This window comes from Pleurodeles waltl, chromosome 6 (assembly GCF_031143425.1).
Source record: "Pleurodeles waltl isolate 20211129_DDA chromosome 6, aPleWal1.hap1.20221129, whole genome shotgun sequence".
Classification (NCBI taxonomy): domain Eukaryota; kingdom Metazoa; phylum Chordata; class Amphibia; order Caudata; family Salamandridae; genus Pleurodeles; species Pleurodeles waltl.
The window spans coordinates 1018695541-1018710998 of record NC_090445.1 but is presented as its reverse complement, the minus strand read 5'-3'; the positions used below and the strand labels follow the sequence as shown (position 1 = coordinate 1018710998).

The window sequence follows — 15458 nt, the reverse complement described above, 5'->3', positions numbered from 1 at the left end:
ATGGGAAGAATAAGGGTGTTTTGAGTAATGATTGTGGTAGTTCACAAAAGGAATCAATAGGAAGTGTTCCTACTACTATGGAGGCTGCATCAGACATTCATATTTCCAGAGACCAATTGTGTTGCCTTCAAAATTGTCATGTTATGATCTGACCTAGTGTGTTTTTTAGTTTTTTTTTTTTGTACTTACAATTTTTTTTTTTTTTTTAAATAATTGTTGTCATTAGATTTTTATGCAGTGTGTAACCAAGCTAGTAGGGTTTATTTCACTTTATTTAAAAAAAAAGGGAAGATGTGTAGTATGTTGTAGTACGTTAGTAGATGTATCTGTGTTTCTTTAAACTGGTTTCATTCCATGACATAGTAGCTTTCTGGAAGGTTGGGGATGTCATGGAAGGCAGTTTGCTTGGAGCTGCTGACCGGACAAGTCTAGCCTTCTGTGCCGTGAGTTTGTTATATTAATAAACTCATTCTTGACACCCACAACGAAGTTTGGATTACTTCACTACAGTGAGGTCTTCCTTCGCCTTATACGGGTACTACAGACAAAGCCGATAGAGAGGATTAGGGTGAATGCCGTCATTACTGATGCCATTGACCTCACAAGGGGACAAGACAAGACTGCCCTTTGTTGTCCTCGTTATACGCTCTGGGAGCTGAACCGCTGGTGTGTGCACTACGTGAATATCATGCAAATCAGGGAATCCTCTTTCCCCAATATGACCTGAATGTATCCACATATGTGGATGATGCCCTCCTGTATTTATGGAATCCTGAACACAATCTGTCTCCTGTCCTCCGTGAGGTGGTGCTGTTCCGTGGGCATTCTGGCACACGTAATAATTGGGACAAATCTCTAATACTCTCCCTTACGGTGGTGACTGCGCCGATGCAGCTGGAATATCCATTGCAGTTGACTACAGATTCTTTGTGTTTCTTGGGTTTACGGGTCCACAATGACCCATTAGTTGTGTCATTAGACAATTAAGCCAGCGGCTTACAGAGGCAATTAATAGATGGATCAGGCTTCTACTATCACTCTGTGGATGCATTGTCATAACGAAGAAGGTGGTACTGCTGCGTTTCATGTTCCTATTCACAAACATTCCCATTCTGCTTCCGAAGGCGGTTTTTCGCAACTTGCAGACATTGCTGGTGTGTCTGGGCTTGGCTGGCAAACACCCTTGTGTAAGCTGTATAGGTCTCTCCTTTATGATAAGGAATGGCTTGACACCTCGGATGTGAAATCTTAATACAGTGTGACGCAATGTATGTTTGCTCACAACTGACTACACATGGCCTGTGTGATCTTCCCCATTTATGGATAGAAAAGGACGGGGCTGCCCTGGTTTCACTTCCACCTAAGATGTTCGATAAGCCTAAAAGGCACTACAATACAAACCACAGAGGGTAACCCATATACCCCAAAAGGGCTGGGTAGAGACTAGACATCAAAGACTACAATGCCCCAAGGGAAAACAAGAATTATTTACATATAATCTAAAACAGCATAGGTGAACACTTAAAGAAGAAAAAAATAATTTTATTCATTAACATATCAACATTAAAATCATAGCTCTATACATTTTCCATAGGAACAACCCATCAAAAATGAAAAAAACAGGAAAGACAAACCAAAGTGATGGAAAAAGTGCTTGTGACGAACAGTAAAGAAAAAGAATAATCAATATCCCAATTATCCAAAGACTAAATAGAAAAAAACAGCCGGTTGGTTCTACTTTCACTGCATTGAATCAATATCAAATCATGAAAAGAATCAGAATCTCTTTCTTGAATCCTTCCTTAATACCCTACGCAGAAACCAATCCAGACTGAGATATGTATACGTCAACGTTTCAACCCCTCTAAAGACCCTCGTCTATTTTATAATCCACCAAAAACACATCCGAGCAAAATCTCTTCAAAAGCATATCGCGTGTACACTTTAAAAGCTAACAGCGGCAGACCGGCTTATCTACTATGTCATCACAACCTCCAATCCAACGGGCCCGTTGAAGAGATGTTGCTCGGATGTGTTTTTGGTGGATTACAAAATAGACGAGCTTCTTTACTGAACGGATATAGAATGGCCGTTTTATGTCTTTTAAGTGATATTATTGATTAATGGCAGTGATATCAAGGGCTACGGATTGGGGCCGGTTGACCAATGTGGTAAAGGAAGGCTGGAACATTCCTGAGATGCCTGGAGACGTTACGTTAGGCACGTGCTCCGGGAGACTTTATAAACGCGTCTTTCGAGACGCTGTGGTTTGTCATGAAGAGATCAGGAGACGCGCTTGGAAAAAGGGATAGAAACTCCTCCGGAGGTATGCGTTTCTCGTGTTCGGGCTCAAACGTTGTTTTTGGTTTCCCTGACTTTTACTTGGTTTACGTTATGCGGTTCGTTTGAGGGCTGTAATAAACAGTAACAGATTAGTGTATATGAATGTAAGAAAGAAGTGGGCAGTTTAATGTAAAACTTTAGCTATTTAACCTGAGGTGAACTATGTTTCCTCTTGATTCCATGGAGGCTATCTCCCGGTAGATTGTTTGGTTTTACTGATTTGAATATTTTTGTGAATGATTGACTTATGGGCCGTTTTTTTATAGGTATAAGGAATATAAGAATGGCACATGTGGTGATTTATAAGGTTGTAATAGTTTTTAATATTTTTGCAATGTGTTTAGTTATTAGTTGACTGTGTAATGATAGGGTATCAGGTTCGTTGGAAGTATATAGTATGAGATGATTAGGGTATGTTTAGTGGTTTTGTTGTGATAATGTTGTACATTGCTATTTTTTTAGATTGAATTGGATGAATGTTTGAGATGGCATCTATGGGAAATATTGAGAATAAAATACAAATAGGTCGTTTTTTTGATTGGAGGTAAGTATCCTTTTGTATTTAAGAATATAAGTTGGATAGATAGGGTAAGTGTATGTATGTTTGATTTCTTTTATTTGATTTTTTAGATTCTATTGTTTGAAAAGTAAGAATACCTAACAAGTAAAAGTGTCAGAAGGTACAATAGGGTAAGTATTTTCTTAGATCAAGGGCCGGCATAGGTGATAATGTCAAATGATTTGTTTTTTGATTGAGTTTTTTGGTATTGTTTTAGGGACTCCCATCAGTTAGTCCTGAAGAAGGCCCATTATGGAGCAGTGATTTGGCCCAGGATATAGAGGGGTCGAAACGTCGACGTATACATATCTCAGTCTGGATTGGTTTCTGCATAGGGTATTAAGGAAGGACTCAAGAAAGAGATTCTGATTCTTTAATGATTTGATATTGATTCAATGCAGCGAAAGTAGAACCAACCGGCTGTTTTTTTCTATTTAGTCTTTGGATAATTGGGATATTGATTATTCTTTTTCTTTACTGTTCATCACGAGCACTTTTTCATCAGTTTGGTTTGTCTTTCCTGTTTTTTCATTTTTGATGGGTTGTTCCTATGGAAAATGTATAGAGCTATGATTTTAATGTTGATATGTTATTGAATAAAATGATTTTTTTCTTCTTTAAATGTTCAGCTATGCTGTTTTAGATTATATGTAAATAATTCTTGTTTTCCCTTGGGGCATTGTAGTCTTTGATATCCAGTACTAGTCTACAGCATATTCTTTTAAGCGCCTCTCCGAGCTTTGGAACGGGCCCTCTTCTCTATTAGTCAATATTGCCACTGGGTTGATGCATGTGGTTTCCTCTGATCAAGAGAAGTGGGCAGCGAGTGTGTTACAAGGTTTGCAGCTACGGCGTATGCATGACGTCTTCCAAGATGGAGTATTCCATAGCTGGGGTCCATGTGCGTGTGCAGAGTTATTTCCACAATATGCTGGCTAAGTTTCAATACTTCAGGGTGCGCCACACATTGTATGACCTGTTAAGAGAGGGGTCAAAGGAGCCTCTTGAGCTGCCAGCTCTGACTTATCTGTTGTCCACGGTACCGTCTCAGCACCTTGTCACAAAATTGTAGGCTACCTCGCAAGACGCAAGGCAGCTTGGAATCACCAAGGCTCTGTTGGAATGAGAAGAAGAGCTGTGGTAATTATTAGTGACCGGTAATGGACTTGTTTCTGCTCAGTTGTCAAGAAAATATCCCTGCAACAGTCAACATCAACAGAGAACTATGTAAACAGAACGTATTATACACCTATTCGCCTGTTTCTACTTCCGGCAAAACGACTTGAGATGCACTACATGTGGTGAGGAGGAAGCAGGCTTCATATTTGTGGCGTACTTCTGTCCTGGTAGCGCTGTTGGGATGCAGCATTAGCAGTACTGTGAGAGGTGACGGAGGAACATATCGAGCCAACTCCCATTTTAGCACCACTGGGCTACGACAAACATCTGAAGCCTGTTAGATGTTTGGTGGCATTGAGGCTGGTGCCGAAGAGTAAAATAGTAATGCGTTGTGTGAAGGGGGATGCTCCCTATGATACAGGATTGGCATGTTGATGTGCATTATTGTAATGCCCACCCCGAAGCATACCATGACCTCATGCCAATTCAGAGCCAGCCGAAAGATGTTTGGAGACTGTACCAAACACACCTGACCCAAACGATAAATGCTGGAGAAGAGAATGCGGAAGATGGTGCGGTGCGATGACTGGTCGAGGAGGGAGGTGTAGTGGTTAGAAGTCTGAGGCATCCATAGTTAGGGTGACCAGATTTTGAGGAGCAAAAACCATGACACATCAGACATAAAAGAAAGACTAAAAACTTTACTCTCGTTTTTATGGGTGAGCACAAAGTGCTCCGTCCATTCTGTAATTTCTCTTTGGGCTTTAAACCACACCCATGCCACGTCAGTCACTTACATTGGTTAGTGGGCTTGCCTTTTAAAATCCTCTTGCTTTCATTTGTGAAAGGCATGCTACGTCATGCCTTTTCCGGTGTTTAGCCCACCTACACAGCACCGATAAGGTACCAAAAACATACAAGGCTCTATGTTTTCAGCCTGGAGTCCGGACAACTTTATCTGTTTATTTTACACGCAGCGCGATCGCGCTGCATTTACATAGCGCTATTGTGCTGCGTTTTTTTTTTGCTTTACAGCGCTAATAGCTCTAACTCGAACAAAAGCGAGACCTGTTGCATTGAAAATGCTTGTTATATCTGGCCTGTCCCGTTTTTTTGCGTAGCTTTTTGAATGTGTGCCTATACATGTGTGTTTATACACACACACACACACACACACGCATATAAACGTGTATATATATATATATATATATATATATATATAAATAAATATATACACACACACACACACACACACACACACACATACACACATTTACAAGACTACATAAATAAAATGAGCTATTGCTTGACCTCCCACCCTGCACCCCCAACCCGCCCCACCCACCTCTCTCTGCTCCCAACTCTGTCTCTCTGCTAAGAGCATACAGGGAACTGTGTTGCCTGACAGTAACAGATACATTACTTTAATTGTTTCATACTTTGTAGGGGTCTTTCACTTTTGCTTCCCTAGATGATCTGACCTTTGTCCCAAAAAACTGGACATTTATTCAAAATTAAGAGAAGCACCGGGACTGTCCTCTAAAAAGCGGGACTGTCCGAGGAAATCCGGGACGTCTGGTCACCCTATCCATAGTGCGCCTAGTGTGCTGATGACCTGACCATGGGCATGAGCTTTAAGTAAGTTGAGGGGCGTGCTCAGACCCATGGATAGACATAGTTGATAGTACACCTGATGCCCCCTTTTCCGAGCAGTGGGGTCCAGAGGAGCTGGGTCATAGTAGATGAATATCACTGCCGAATTATCCGCTGTTAAGCTACACAGCAACCTCAACTGTGCAATAAGTGGCAATGTAATTTATACTGTTTTCAGTATGTCCATTATGTGCAAAGTTGTGTGTAACTCGCCAGTATATACTGTATGGTTGTCAAAAATCTAAATAAAGTGTTTTTAAAAAATCATGCAAGCCACACCATATTGAATTCCTTTGGGTCTCTAGATTCCCAAAAAGCCCACCATCGGTAGGGTTGCCAGGCTACATACATCTTTAACACTCCTTCCATTCTCCATTAGAAGTGAGAGGAAATTAGGACTTCTTTTGGGGTATTTTTGACAAAGATGCTGGCAGAGGGTTGAGTAAATCCCCATTCTGCATCCCCAGGGGCCCAAATACTGGCTAGTGCCCAGGGGTGGAGCCCAGTGTCAAGATGGTGGAGGTTGGGTTGAGGGATGGAGGAGGTGGCTAGAGGTCAGCAAGCCCACCATGGGAAAAGAGTGACCAACAGAATGTGATGTGAGACCTGCCCAACCTGGCATTGGACTACAACCCCAACCACTTGATTGAAGGGGTTGTCTCCTTTTTTCCTGTCCTAAGGGGCATAAAGTCCACCAGGGCTTGATGTCAGCCCATCTTGACATATGCTCCTGCTTGGTCACAAGTTAGTTGCTCTACCACCAGGGGGAGCCAGAGTAGACCGGGTTACAGTAAAGGAATCAAGTTTCCCAGGGCATCAAGGTATTTCCTGGGTCAATACGTAAACTTGCACACCCATCCAGTAAATGCTTTGATGCCTATGAGCAAATGTAATTTGGCGTTAACTAGAACTCAACATAACAAAAACAGTATCTGTATCTGAGGTTTTATGAACTGGCCCTAAGCAGTTTTCAGTAAATTTACTGACACATCTAAACAAAAAGGTTGCCAATTTGCCAATTAGGAAATCAAGTAGAGTTTATATTAATTACCTTCTTTGCTTGCTCTGATGAAGAATCATTAAATTGGCACCAAACACCTGTTGGTAATTTTATATTGCTTTAACGGTCTACTGCTGCTATTCAAGTAACATAACTCAACAACTTAATAAAGTATTTAGTGCACAGATATACCTAAGTATAAAATCTCTGTCTCAAACCTCAGTCTGTCTCTTTAAACATACATAATGCTGGGCCTGGCAAAAGGTACTACCTCCTGAGGTTGAGATTGCCCGTCAGTAAGCTGTTTCCTCCCCCATCTCTTGTTTTCTAAAAGTACATTCTATTGAGTGTTTATGCATTTCCCTTTATATAGGAGGGAAACATTGCTTACTTATAGTCCTTGCTCTCCACTTGTGTCTACATAAAATGTATACAATAGTCTCCTGTGAGGGGCTTCTGGTCCCCAAGTACAGATTATTTACTTTTCTTGTATTGAAACATCTCTTTTTCAATAAGCTTATTTTCATTGGAGTAATTAAAAAAAATAGGAAATGCTACCTCAAGATAGGCTTCGGTTTGATTGATTTTTTTTAAATTGCATTTTTTTTTAAAAGGCCTTTCTATTTAAAAATAAAAATTTGACCTATGCAATACTTACGAATGTAATGAGGATGCCAATAATGTCAAACCATGATTAACTTCATATTTTTTCCTCCTTTTAGAAATGCGGGTAAAGGATATTGGCTGATGTGTGTGGCATCATTTCTTTTATTTCAGGTTGGGGAACGTCTTGGAAGGTACGAAGTTGAGAAGCGCTGTGCCGTGGAAAAGGAAGACTATGACCTAGCAAAGAAGAAAAAAATGCAAATGGAAGAATACCGCCAGAAAGTCTACCAACAGCTGGAACTGCATGATCTTCTGGAAATGGGCCAGGTAGGTATTGAAGGGGATCTTTAAAGTTACTGCATAAGATCTGAGGGCAACATATTGGTTGTAACGTTTTCATATTTTTCATTGATCGTGAACATATTACAGGCCACTGCATGAGATAACGGTGCAATCGATGGGTTAACAATTGAGTTATTATCCGTGCAGGATGTGAGTCATGTACAAGTAAAAGGTCCATAATTGTCATCTTACTGGAAACCAAGAATCCCCATGTAGCACTTAACTCTCTCAGGGTAGGGAAGCAGAACAGTCACAGGCCTTCTCAGGGGAAGTGGTGTGGACAGTATTTTCCATTCGCCGGCACTGAACAATAACTCTAAATAAATTATTGTTCAGTCAGTGATTTTTCTGATTATACACACACCACTAAGTACCACATATTAATTATAAATATACACATCAGGCAGATTGAAATACCTTTTGGTGACACCCTTAAATCACATTTCACCCCAAATTGATTGTGAACCCCATAGTCAAAATACTACTCTCACCTATACCAGATGCAACATCACAGTATAAGGGCCGTCCTTTTAGATCAGGCAGGTCTATTGTTTTTGTCAAGGGCCCACCACATCAATAAATAAGGCAAGCCCATTGGCTCCGCCAAAGGGTCACTACATCATGGGATGGAAGCCTATTGGCTTTGTCATTCGGCATGACATCAGTATAAAAGACAAGTCTGTTGACTTTTACCAGGGATCACCACATTAGAAATAATTACCACATGATATATTTTAGCTGTATAGCACCATGAAAACCGATGGAAACATAATCATACTTGGTATCCATCATTAGTTACCTAAGCATTGCAGCGTTCACCATCCAAATTAGCAATGAAGCAGTTATATTTTAAAACGCCCACATTAGCGTGCCAGACTTTCTTTAACATTCATTAGACGGTCTATAGGACCAACCACCTGGGTCCTGCGCTCCAGAGCACAAAACCAACATTCCAACTCTGAGAATGCTTTAAAATGGATGAGAACCCCTCCTGAGGTCCCCTGGGAGCAGCATGAAGGGTTCCCAAAGGGTGGGCCTTCTTTTTCCCGGGAATGAGGTCCCAGGGACAGTAATACTTAAGCTAGGCCCAGGGGATGGGAACCCCAGGCTGAAAGTGATTCTGGGGATAGGGCCCCATGCATGCCCCCTCACTGGGCAAGTAAATAATTAACTCTATGAAGTGTTGTTTTGTCCCCCGAGGGCTTGGCCCTCACCAGGGGACACTTTTGAACATTGTGGCTAAGTCCCACTCACTCAGTTTCTCAGTCTTTTGAAAGAGGTCAGTAGTCTTCATCTTCAACAGAGCATACATCTGGCTCCTTGGGCTGATTTCCTATCTCTTTGGTACATTTGTACTCCTGATATCCTTAACCACCAGAAGCATTTTTACAGGCATCCTGTCCTCTAAAGGGCATTCTTTGTGGTGGAACTGGATTTACTGGCTCCCTGTGCTAATCTTCACTTTTAGCTCCTTATGTTCCTGTCCTCCTGATGGGGGCATCCTGCACAGCCCCTCAGCTACCAGTGACTTTATCACCGTCTTGTCCACACTCTGAAGCCATAGTGCGGGTGCCACTGAAACTGGAGAGATCCTTCTAGTCCTGGGGGTCAGTTTTAGACAGTAGGGCATCAAGTGGATTCTCCTTCCAGTTGTCAATTACTCTGCTATCTTCTCCTTCCAGGTACAGGGTGGGTGGAAAGTTCTAGGTGCCAGACACTGCTGGCCAATCCTAGGATGTCCCATCACCCCTTTCACCTTGTCCCAACCCTCCTGCACAGCATTCGGCAACAATCCAAAATGGTGCTGTCAAGTTTTCCCTGTAAAGAGCTACTCTGAGGTTCTCAACTCCACCCCTAGCTGGCGTCATAGCCATATCACATCACACCAAAACTTCAAAGGGGAGCCGCTCCTGTTGTTGTCTTCAGACGTCTGGGCTTCAGCCTATGTTCAGTGGGCCTGGTCTGACGCAGCCCATGTGCATTCTGACAGTTACATATCAGAAACTGATTTTCCTTCATATCCCTTCCTTCTCAGGTAAAGAGTCAATCGCTGATAATTGCTCTCTTTATGTGGGGAGGCCATTGTTCCATCTTAATGAGAAGCAGAGTAATTAACGTGGCCCAGCAGGTGGGACAAAGGCTTGGAATCTGATTGAGCTGCAGAATCAAACTGCATGTTTTACTGTGAAAGTGAAAGCACTTCAGGTTTTCCGGTAATCCATAGTGACCTACCTATGAATGCCTATTGATATTATAAGACTTACCTCAATCAGCCCCTTATTCTTGCAGAATCCCTTTAGGGAGAGGCTACCTGGGCGCAGTTACTTGGCTGCGGACAACAATACTGTCACAATTGCAGCTCTCCCCATGTGTGCACATGTGTAACCAGCCCAATGCCCCTTACCCTAGCTGCGTCAGCCTTATCTTAAAAGGCGGACACTGGCGGTAACACGCTCAGTTCAATTACTGTGAAGTTACCATATGCGAGTCTCGCATAGTAAAGCTCACAAAGAGTAAGGTTAAAAATACAGGTGATCCAAAGCAAAATAACCTAGGTGGACCCCGTTTGCAACAGTGTATATTGTCACCAACAAATATACATTGCCAACTGTTGAGATAACCATCTTTAGGTTCTACAGATTGTTTGCACTACAACAAAAATCTGTTATTCTTCATTAAAATGTAATTATACAGCCGATATTTTACATCCTGTCTTGTATTTTCCCAGAGTTGTGGAGGTGAGGATGATCAACTGATTGCTAATTGACCGGCTGCATGAATTCATTGTTATCATTATTACATCCTCTTGTTGTGTAGTGTGCGTGCTATATGACTGTGTTCTGCTGAAAGTCATCCCAGTAATTGCCTCTACTGTAAAGGAAACTCTTGAGTATGCAGACATTTCCAGAGCTCTGCGTTTGGCATCTTCACAAGTATAGTCCTAAATGTTTAAATTTTACAGTTTTCTTCTCTTCTGAGTGAACATCCAACTAGCAAACAAGTTCTAAGATTTGCAGTTGAGAAACCAAATTGTTTTCACCCTCAAAAGCAGAAGATCCAAGCACGGTTTTACCATGTGAAGGGAAGTTACCACCACAGGCTACAAAAGACGGCACAACTCTGTATCAGACATTACTGCTAGGAATCTTCATTGTAATGTATGTCCTTTACACAAACCTGCATTGTGCCAGTATAAAACTAGCAAACAAACTCATTCCCATGCTTTCTTTTCAAGTTTTACACCATACAGTTCATTCCACCAGTTCTGAAACTGCTGTTTCTTAGTGCTGAGTCTCCCCCGTTAAAAGCAGTGACCTTCTTCCAACAGCCATCCATTTAAACATCTCACTGTGTGCTAGAATATAACAGAAAATATTGTTAGTTGAGAACTCAATTTTGCTAAATTAATAAAAACCAATACTATGCTGGTCCCCCCTTAAGTCTCTTACTTTGGCACACCTGGGCTCTACCACCTTCTGTCAACTATTTGTATTGAATGAACCATTGAATACTTAGTGCCCCCGGAACAACGTTTCTCTTCAAAAGTGTTATATTATTAAAATCCCTACACCCAGTTTCACCCTCCAAAGGCCTTTTCTGGACCAGGTTATATGTGCATCTAAGAGAAAGTTACAAATATTGTTGGGGCTGAGCCCTTTTAGAGTGCGGTCAGTAAGGTTCACAAAGAGATAATTGTCAAAGCAACAAACATACCCTGACAAGCCTTTTTATGAAATACACGAGTTAGACAAAAGAAGTACAAGAGACCAGCCTGAAATTACAAAGCAAAGATGCAACATGACAAAGATAGTTTGGAGCACTTGGTCTTAAAAATTATTACACAGTATTTGTAAAGTGATCTTCTACCCAGAAAAGTGCCCAACTCTAAAATGTTAAACTAACATGTTGAACAGTATAAAAAACACAATTGGTAAAACTGTGGCTTTTTTAAAGAATGAACATTTCCTGTTTGACGGAGATGGGCAGTTAGTTCTACTCCTTTGGGGGTGGGAAAAATCTTAACTACCTGGACGGAACGAGAAATCAAGGAAGTGGCCAACAAGAAAGCATTTGCCAAGCATAGATTCCACCTCCAAAGGTACAGTATGATTGATCCACGCAAGTACCCTGGGCTCGGGCCATTTAATGTCCAATGTACAAGGCAAAGGGCCTTAAGAAAGCCTCTTGTGGTTTAATAATTATGTTTTCTTAAGAAGATTGAAAATATCCTAACGGCAGAACTATGTCTCTCTAGTTCTTTCATCAAATTCTCTGAGATGCCTAGGTATAGAGCAGTCCCATAATCTTGCCTTGCAGCAGTTAGGGCATGTGTGACCAATTTTTTACCTTCCAGCTGTAGAACCCAAAAGACTTCACACATTATTTTTAGGATGAGAAAACAAGTTGATGCCACTTTGCTCCCTTATTTAGACATAGACTGGTGCCTATCTAGAGTCACACCCAAATTCCTGATCTGAGTGATGGTGTTGGAGCAGCTCCAAATTCAGCTGGCCACTGTTCCACTAATCCTTAGTCCAAAGATGTGTTTGTGTGCTCAACAAAATAACTTTAGTTGTATCTGTATTCAGCTGATGGCAGTTGGAGTGCATCCAGGTGGCCACCATGCATGCACCATCCATAATGCATGAAGGTTGGCTTGGGCTGCGGTGACATCCTTGGAGATGGTAGCAATATGTGTGTCACTCACTTGTGTTATAATCACACAGCCAACTACTTATGCCTTTTCCAGGCTACGCTTAGCATAGAAACCTGATTGAGATGCCCCCAGAAGAAACAGATCCTAGATAACTGTGCAGCTGTCTATTGATAGCTTTCTCCAAGAGTTTTGCTGTTAAAGGCAGTAAGATAGTCATAGTTTGACATGACCACCAGATCTGAAGAAGGTTTCTTTAAAAGAGGAAGAGCTAGCATGCTTCCAAATTTCTACGTCTATTGCTGACTCACTAGAGAAGCTACACAGAACAGATGGCTTAGGAACCAACACATCAGTGGCAAGGCTGAAAACTGAGGGGTACAGTGATCCATCTGTAAGCCTGACTTAATAATCGTCAGGGTGGCCATAATGTCATATTCTAGTGCTGATCTAAAAGCTGATAGAGCTGCTCCATAAGGAGCTTGAGAGTCAGTCTCCTAGCACAATAAAGCGACCTAAAGATGTGAGGTTCTCGAATGTTTGTAAAAAAATCTTGCACTTTCATCATGTAACAAGATCACAAGGTTATCAGAGTTCTTGCGAAGGATGTACACCCTGCAAGCATGTTGTGGGCTACGAGAAGATTATACCAACATTAAAGACTGCATGCTGTGAATTGCTGGCCACCACAGTTTGTTTGGTTAGAATAGGATTGGTGTGCCACTTAGATAAGTTTGTTATAGTGTTTGATAGCCGAGCTATACCCATTCTTATCCTCCGGATGATAAGTGGACCTCCGCCTATGCTCCCACAGCTTGGAATATAGCTTCTCTATGAATAACTTTTCTGAGTACCAAGAAGAGGAGGGCCATTGCCGGAGAGTGTGAAATCTTTCAATGGCATTAGGTGATTTCACTAACTAGTTATTAAAGCTCAAAGCAGCATTACAAACATCGCACTCCAAGACAAACGGCATATCTGTGAGGGATTCACAAAACAAATTATTAGGAACTTGAGACCAAAGGCTCTTGGAGAAAAGTGCAGTTTGTATTTTATTCTTATAATGCCTGGAGTCAGTTATTAGCCAAAAAGGAACTTCAAAATAGTTTGTCTAAGAAAGCAGAATTAGAGCAGTTGTAACTGTTTTTGAAATGTTGATAAAGACAGGATCAAGCAAACACGGAGTGGGTTACAAAAAAGTTCAAATTAGGGGATGGTGAATCTTGGATTGAAAGTTAAAAATAACGTCAACGCGAAAATTAAGATCTTCCAGAGAGAAAAAAGTTAGAACCTTTTATAACACACAGAGCTAGAAGTTCAGACAACTTGAAGCTCAACGAAACCTGACTTCCTGAAGGACTTAGATACATGTTCTTTATAGGCAGTTGAAAGGTTAACTGTGAGATTGAATATCATATATTTAGCATCATCAGTACCAGTGTGTCACTTATAGGACATTGAAACCGTTTTTAAAAAGAAATGTAATTAACTTTAGGTATTCAGAGGACTCGTGGGAGATAAAAGATGACAGTTTGTCACAATCGTCCAAAGACCCAGGGCTCAAGGAAAATTTCCCATGTGTTATCACATGTTACAGAGCATTTATGAGCTGCAGTCCAATCTCACATTATCTTTTCCTCGTCCTGTGAAGACTCAGATAATTTGAAATGCATCTCTAATGAACAGGAGAGCCAAAGAGCAACCAATAGTCTACAGATTCTACAAAGACATGTTAGAATTACCTTTTGCATAGACATTCAGCCCTCCTGCACCTAAAGAAAGACCACATCAATGTTGACTGTACTAATCGTTCAGCAAAACCAAACAGAAGGACTGGGGTAGCAGCCTTAATCTGTTTATCGGTATGCATACTACACATTTGAAAAAGTAATCTCACTTTTGGCTGTAATAGTTTTCACCTTATTTTTATTAATGTATTCCTTTATATTCATAATCGGTCTAATTGGAAATCACACCTAACCAACAATTGCAACAAGCCTGTGATGCAGCATTACACTTGTTGTTTAGTGTTTTTGTGCCTTTAGATTTCCTAGGACTTTTTGCGTGCTGTATACTTTAATATCAGAGCTGGTACTAATTCTCCTAAAGTTTGAATTCGCTTTCAACATTTATTTTGAAGATACTCTTGAATAATAAGTCGGTATTATCACAAAGTGTGTTTTAATAGAAAGGGATCTGGGGTGTCATAGAGAAAGTGGTATTCCCATTGTTAATCATTCTGTGTACTTGTAGCCGTTATTCCATATGTTGCAATTGAATGTCATAAGAAAGTATTCTGCTAGCAACCTTTCACATATGGAAGCATAATCATCTGCTTCGCCACCCCGGGAAAGGAAGTAAGGACTGGGAAATCTTCAATCAAGAAAGATTAGCAGCAAGTCTGCAACACCTGTGAAACCAGACCTGGCATGGCTTGAATTAGTAAAGAATTCTATAGGGGTCCACCCTCACAGCAAAATCCAACAGGCGGAGCGGACTGCTCTCATCAATTCCTCTGAAAGCAGAGTTCTTTAGGACAACAGCATTTGTTTAAACTACTACCTGGAGGTAGATTTTCAAACAGTTTAGCAGTACACTGCATAGCAACACAGCAATATCCTATTGTCCTCCTTGCATCTTTTTCCTAAAAGATCAATCTGCAAAGTGAAAGATGTTTTTACGTACAAGATTAATCCCAAGGGTTTGGCATAATTACATACATGTTTCCCTTCCCCACTAAACATTTTTCCAGCTTCAGTAACACCAAGGTGTAAACACCCTATCACCCTCCTGCCAAAATCTTCATTAAAATGTTGTTGTCCACCTCTTTCATGGACAGTAGTCGGTAAGCCCCACAATGTAAAGAATCTTTTAACCTCCAGCAATAAAGTTATCACTGCTTATTGCCATGGACCGAAAAGGATCCGGTTTCTGCTATGTCTTTAAATATCAGTGTTCGTATCGTAATTTATGCTAATCACCTGCATCTTGGTACTAAAACCTGGAGGCAAGGGCTTGTAAGAGATAATGTTCTAGTCAATACATTTCTGAGAAGTGGGAATAGATCGGTTTTGATGGCCTTCTAAAAGAATAACTATTTGTCGATGGCTCAAAGTTTACATGGCACACCCATCAGTGCACTATATTTCAATGTTGGTTCTGCCCAGAGCTTTGCATTGCTA

The 15458-nt window shown here is 41.0% G+C and overlaps 1 protein-coding gene across 2 annotated transcripts in view; it reads left to right on the top strand.

The window, feature by feature from the left end:
* The window catches only part of CEP104 (centrosomal protein 104), a 503971-nt gene that overhangs the window by 262722 nt on the left and 225791 nt on the right, over positions 1-15458 (top strand). For both annotated transcript variants that reach the window (XM_069239963.1, XM_069239962.1), the window contains exon 8: positions 7452-7607. In XM_069239963.1, coding sequence (XP_069096064.1) covers positions 7452-7607 — 156 coding nt within the window. The remainder of the gene's footprint in view (positions 1-7451; positions 7608-15458) is intronic.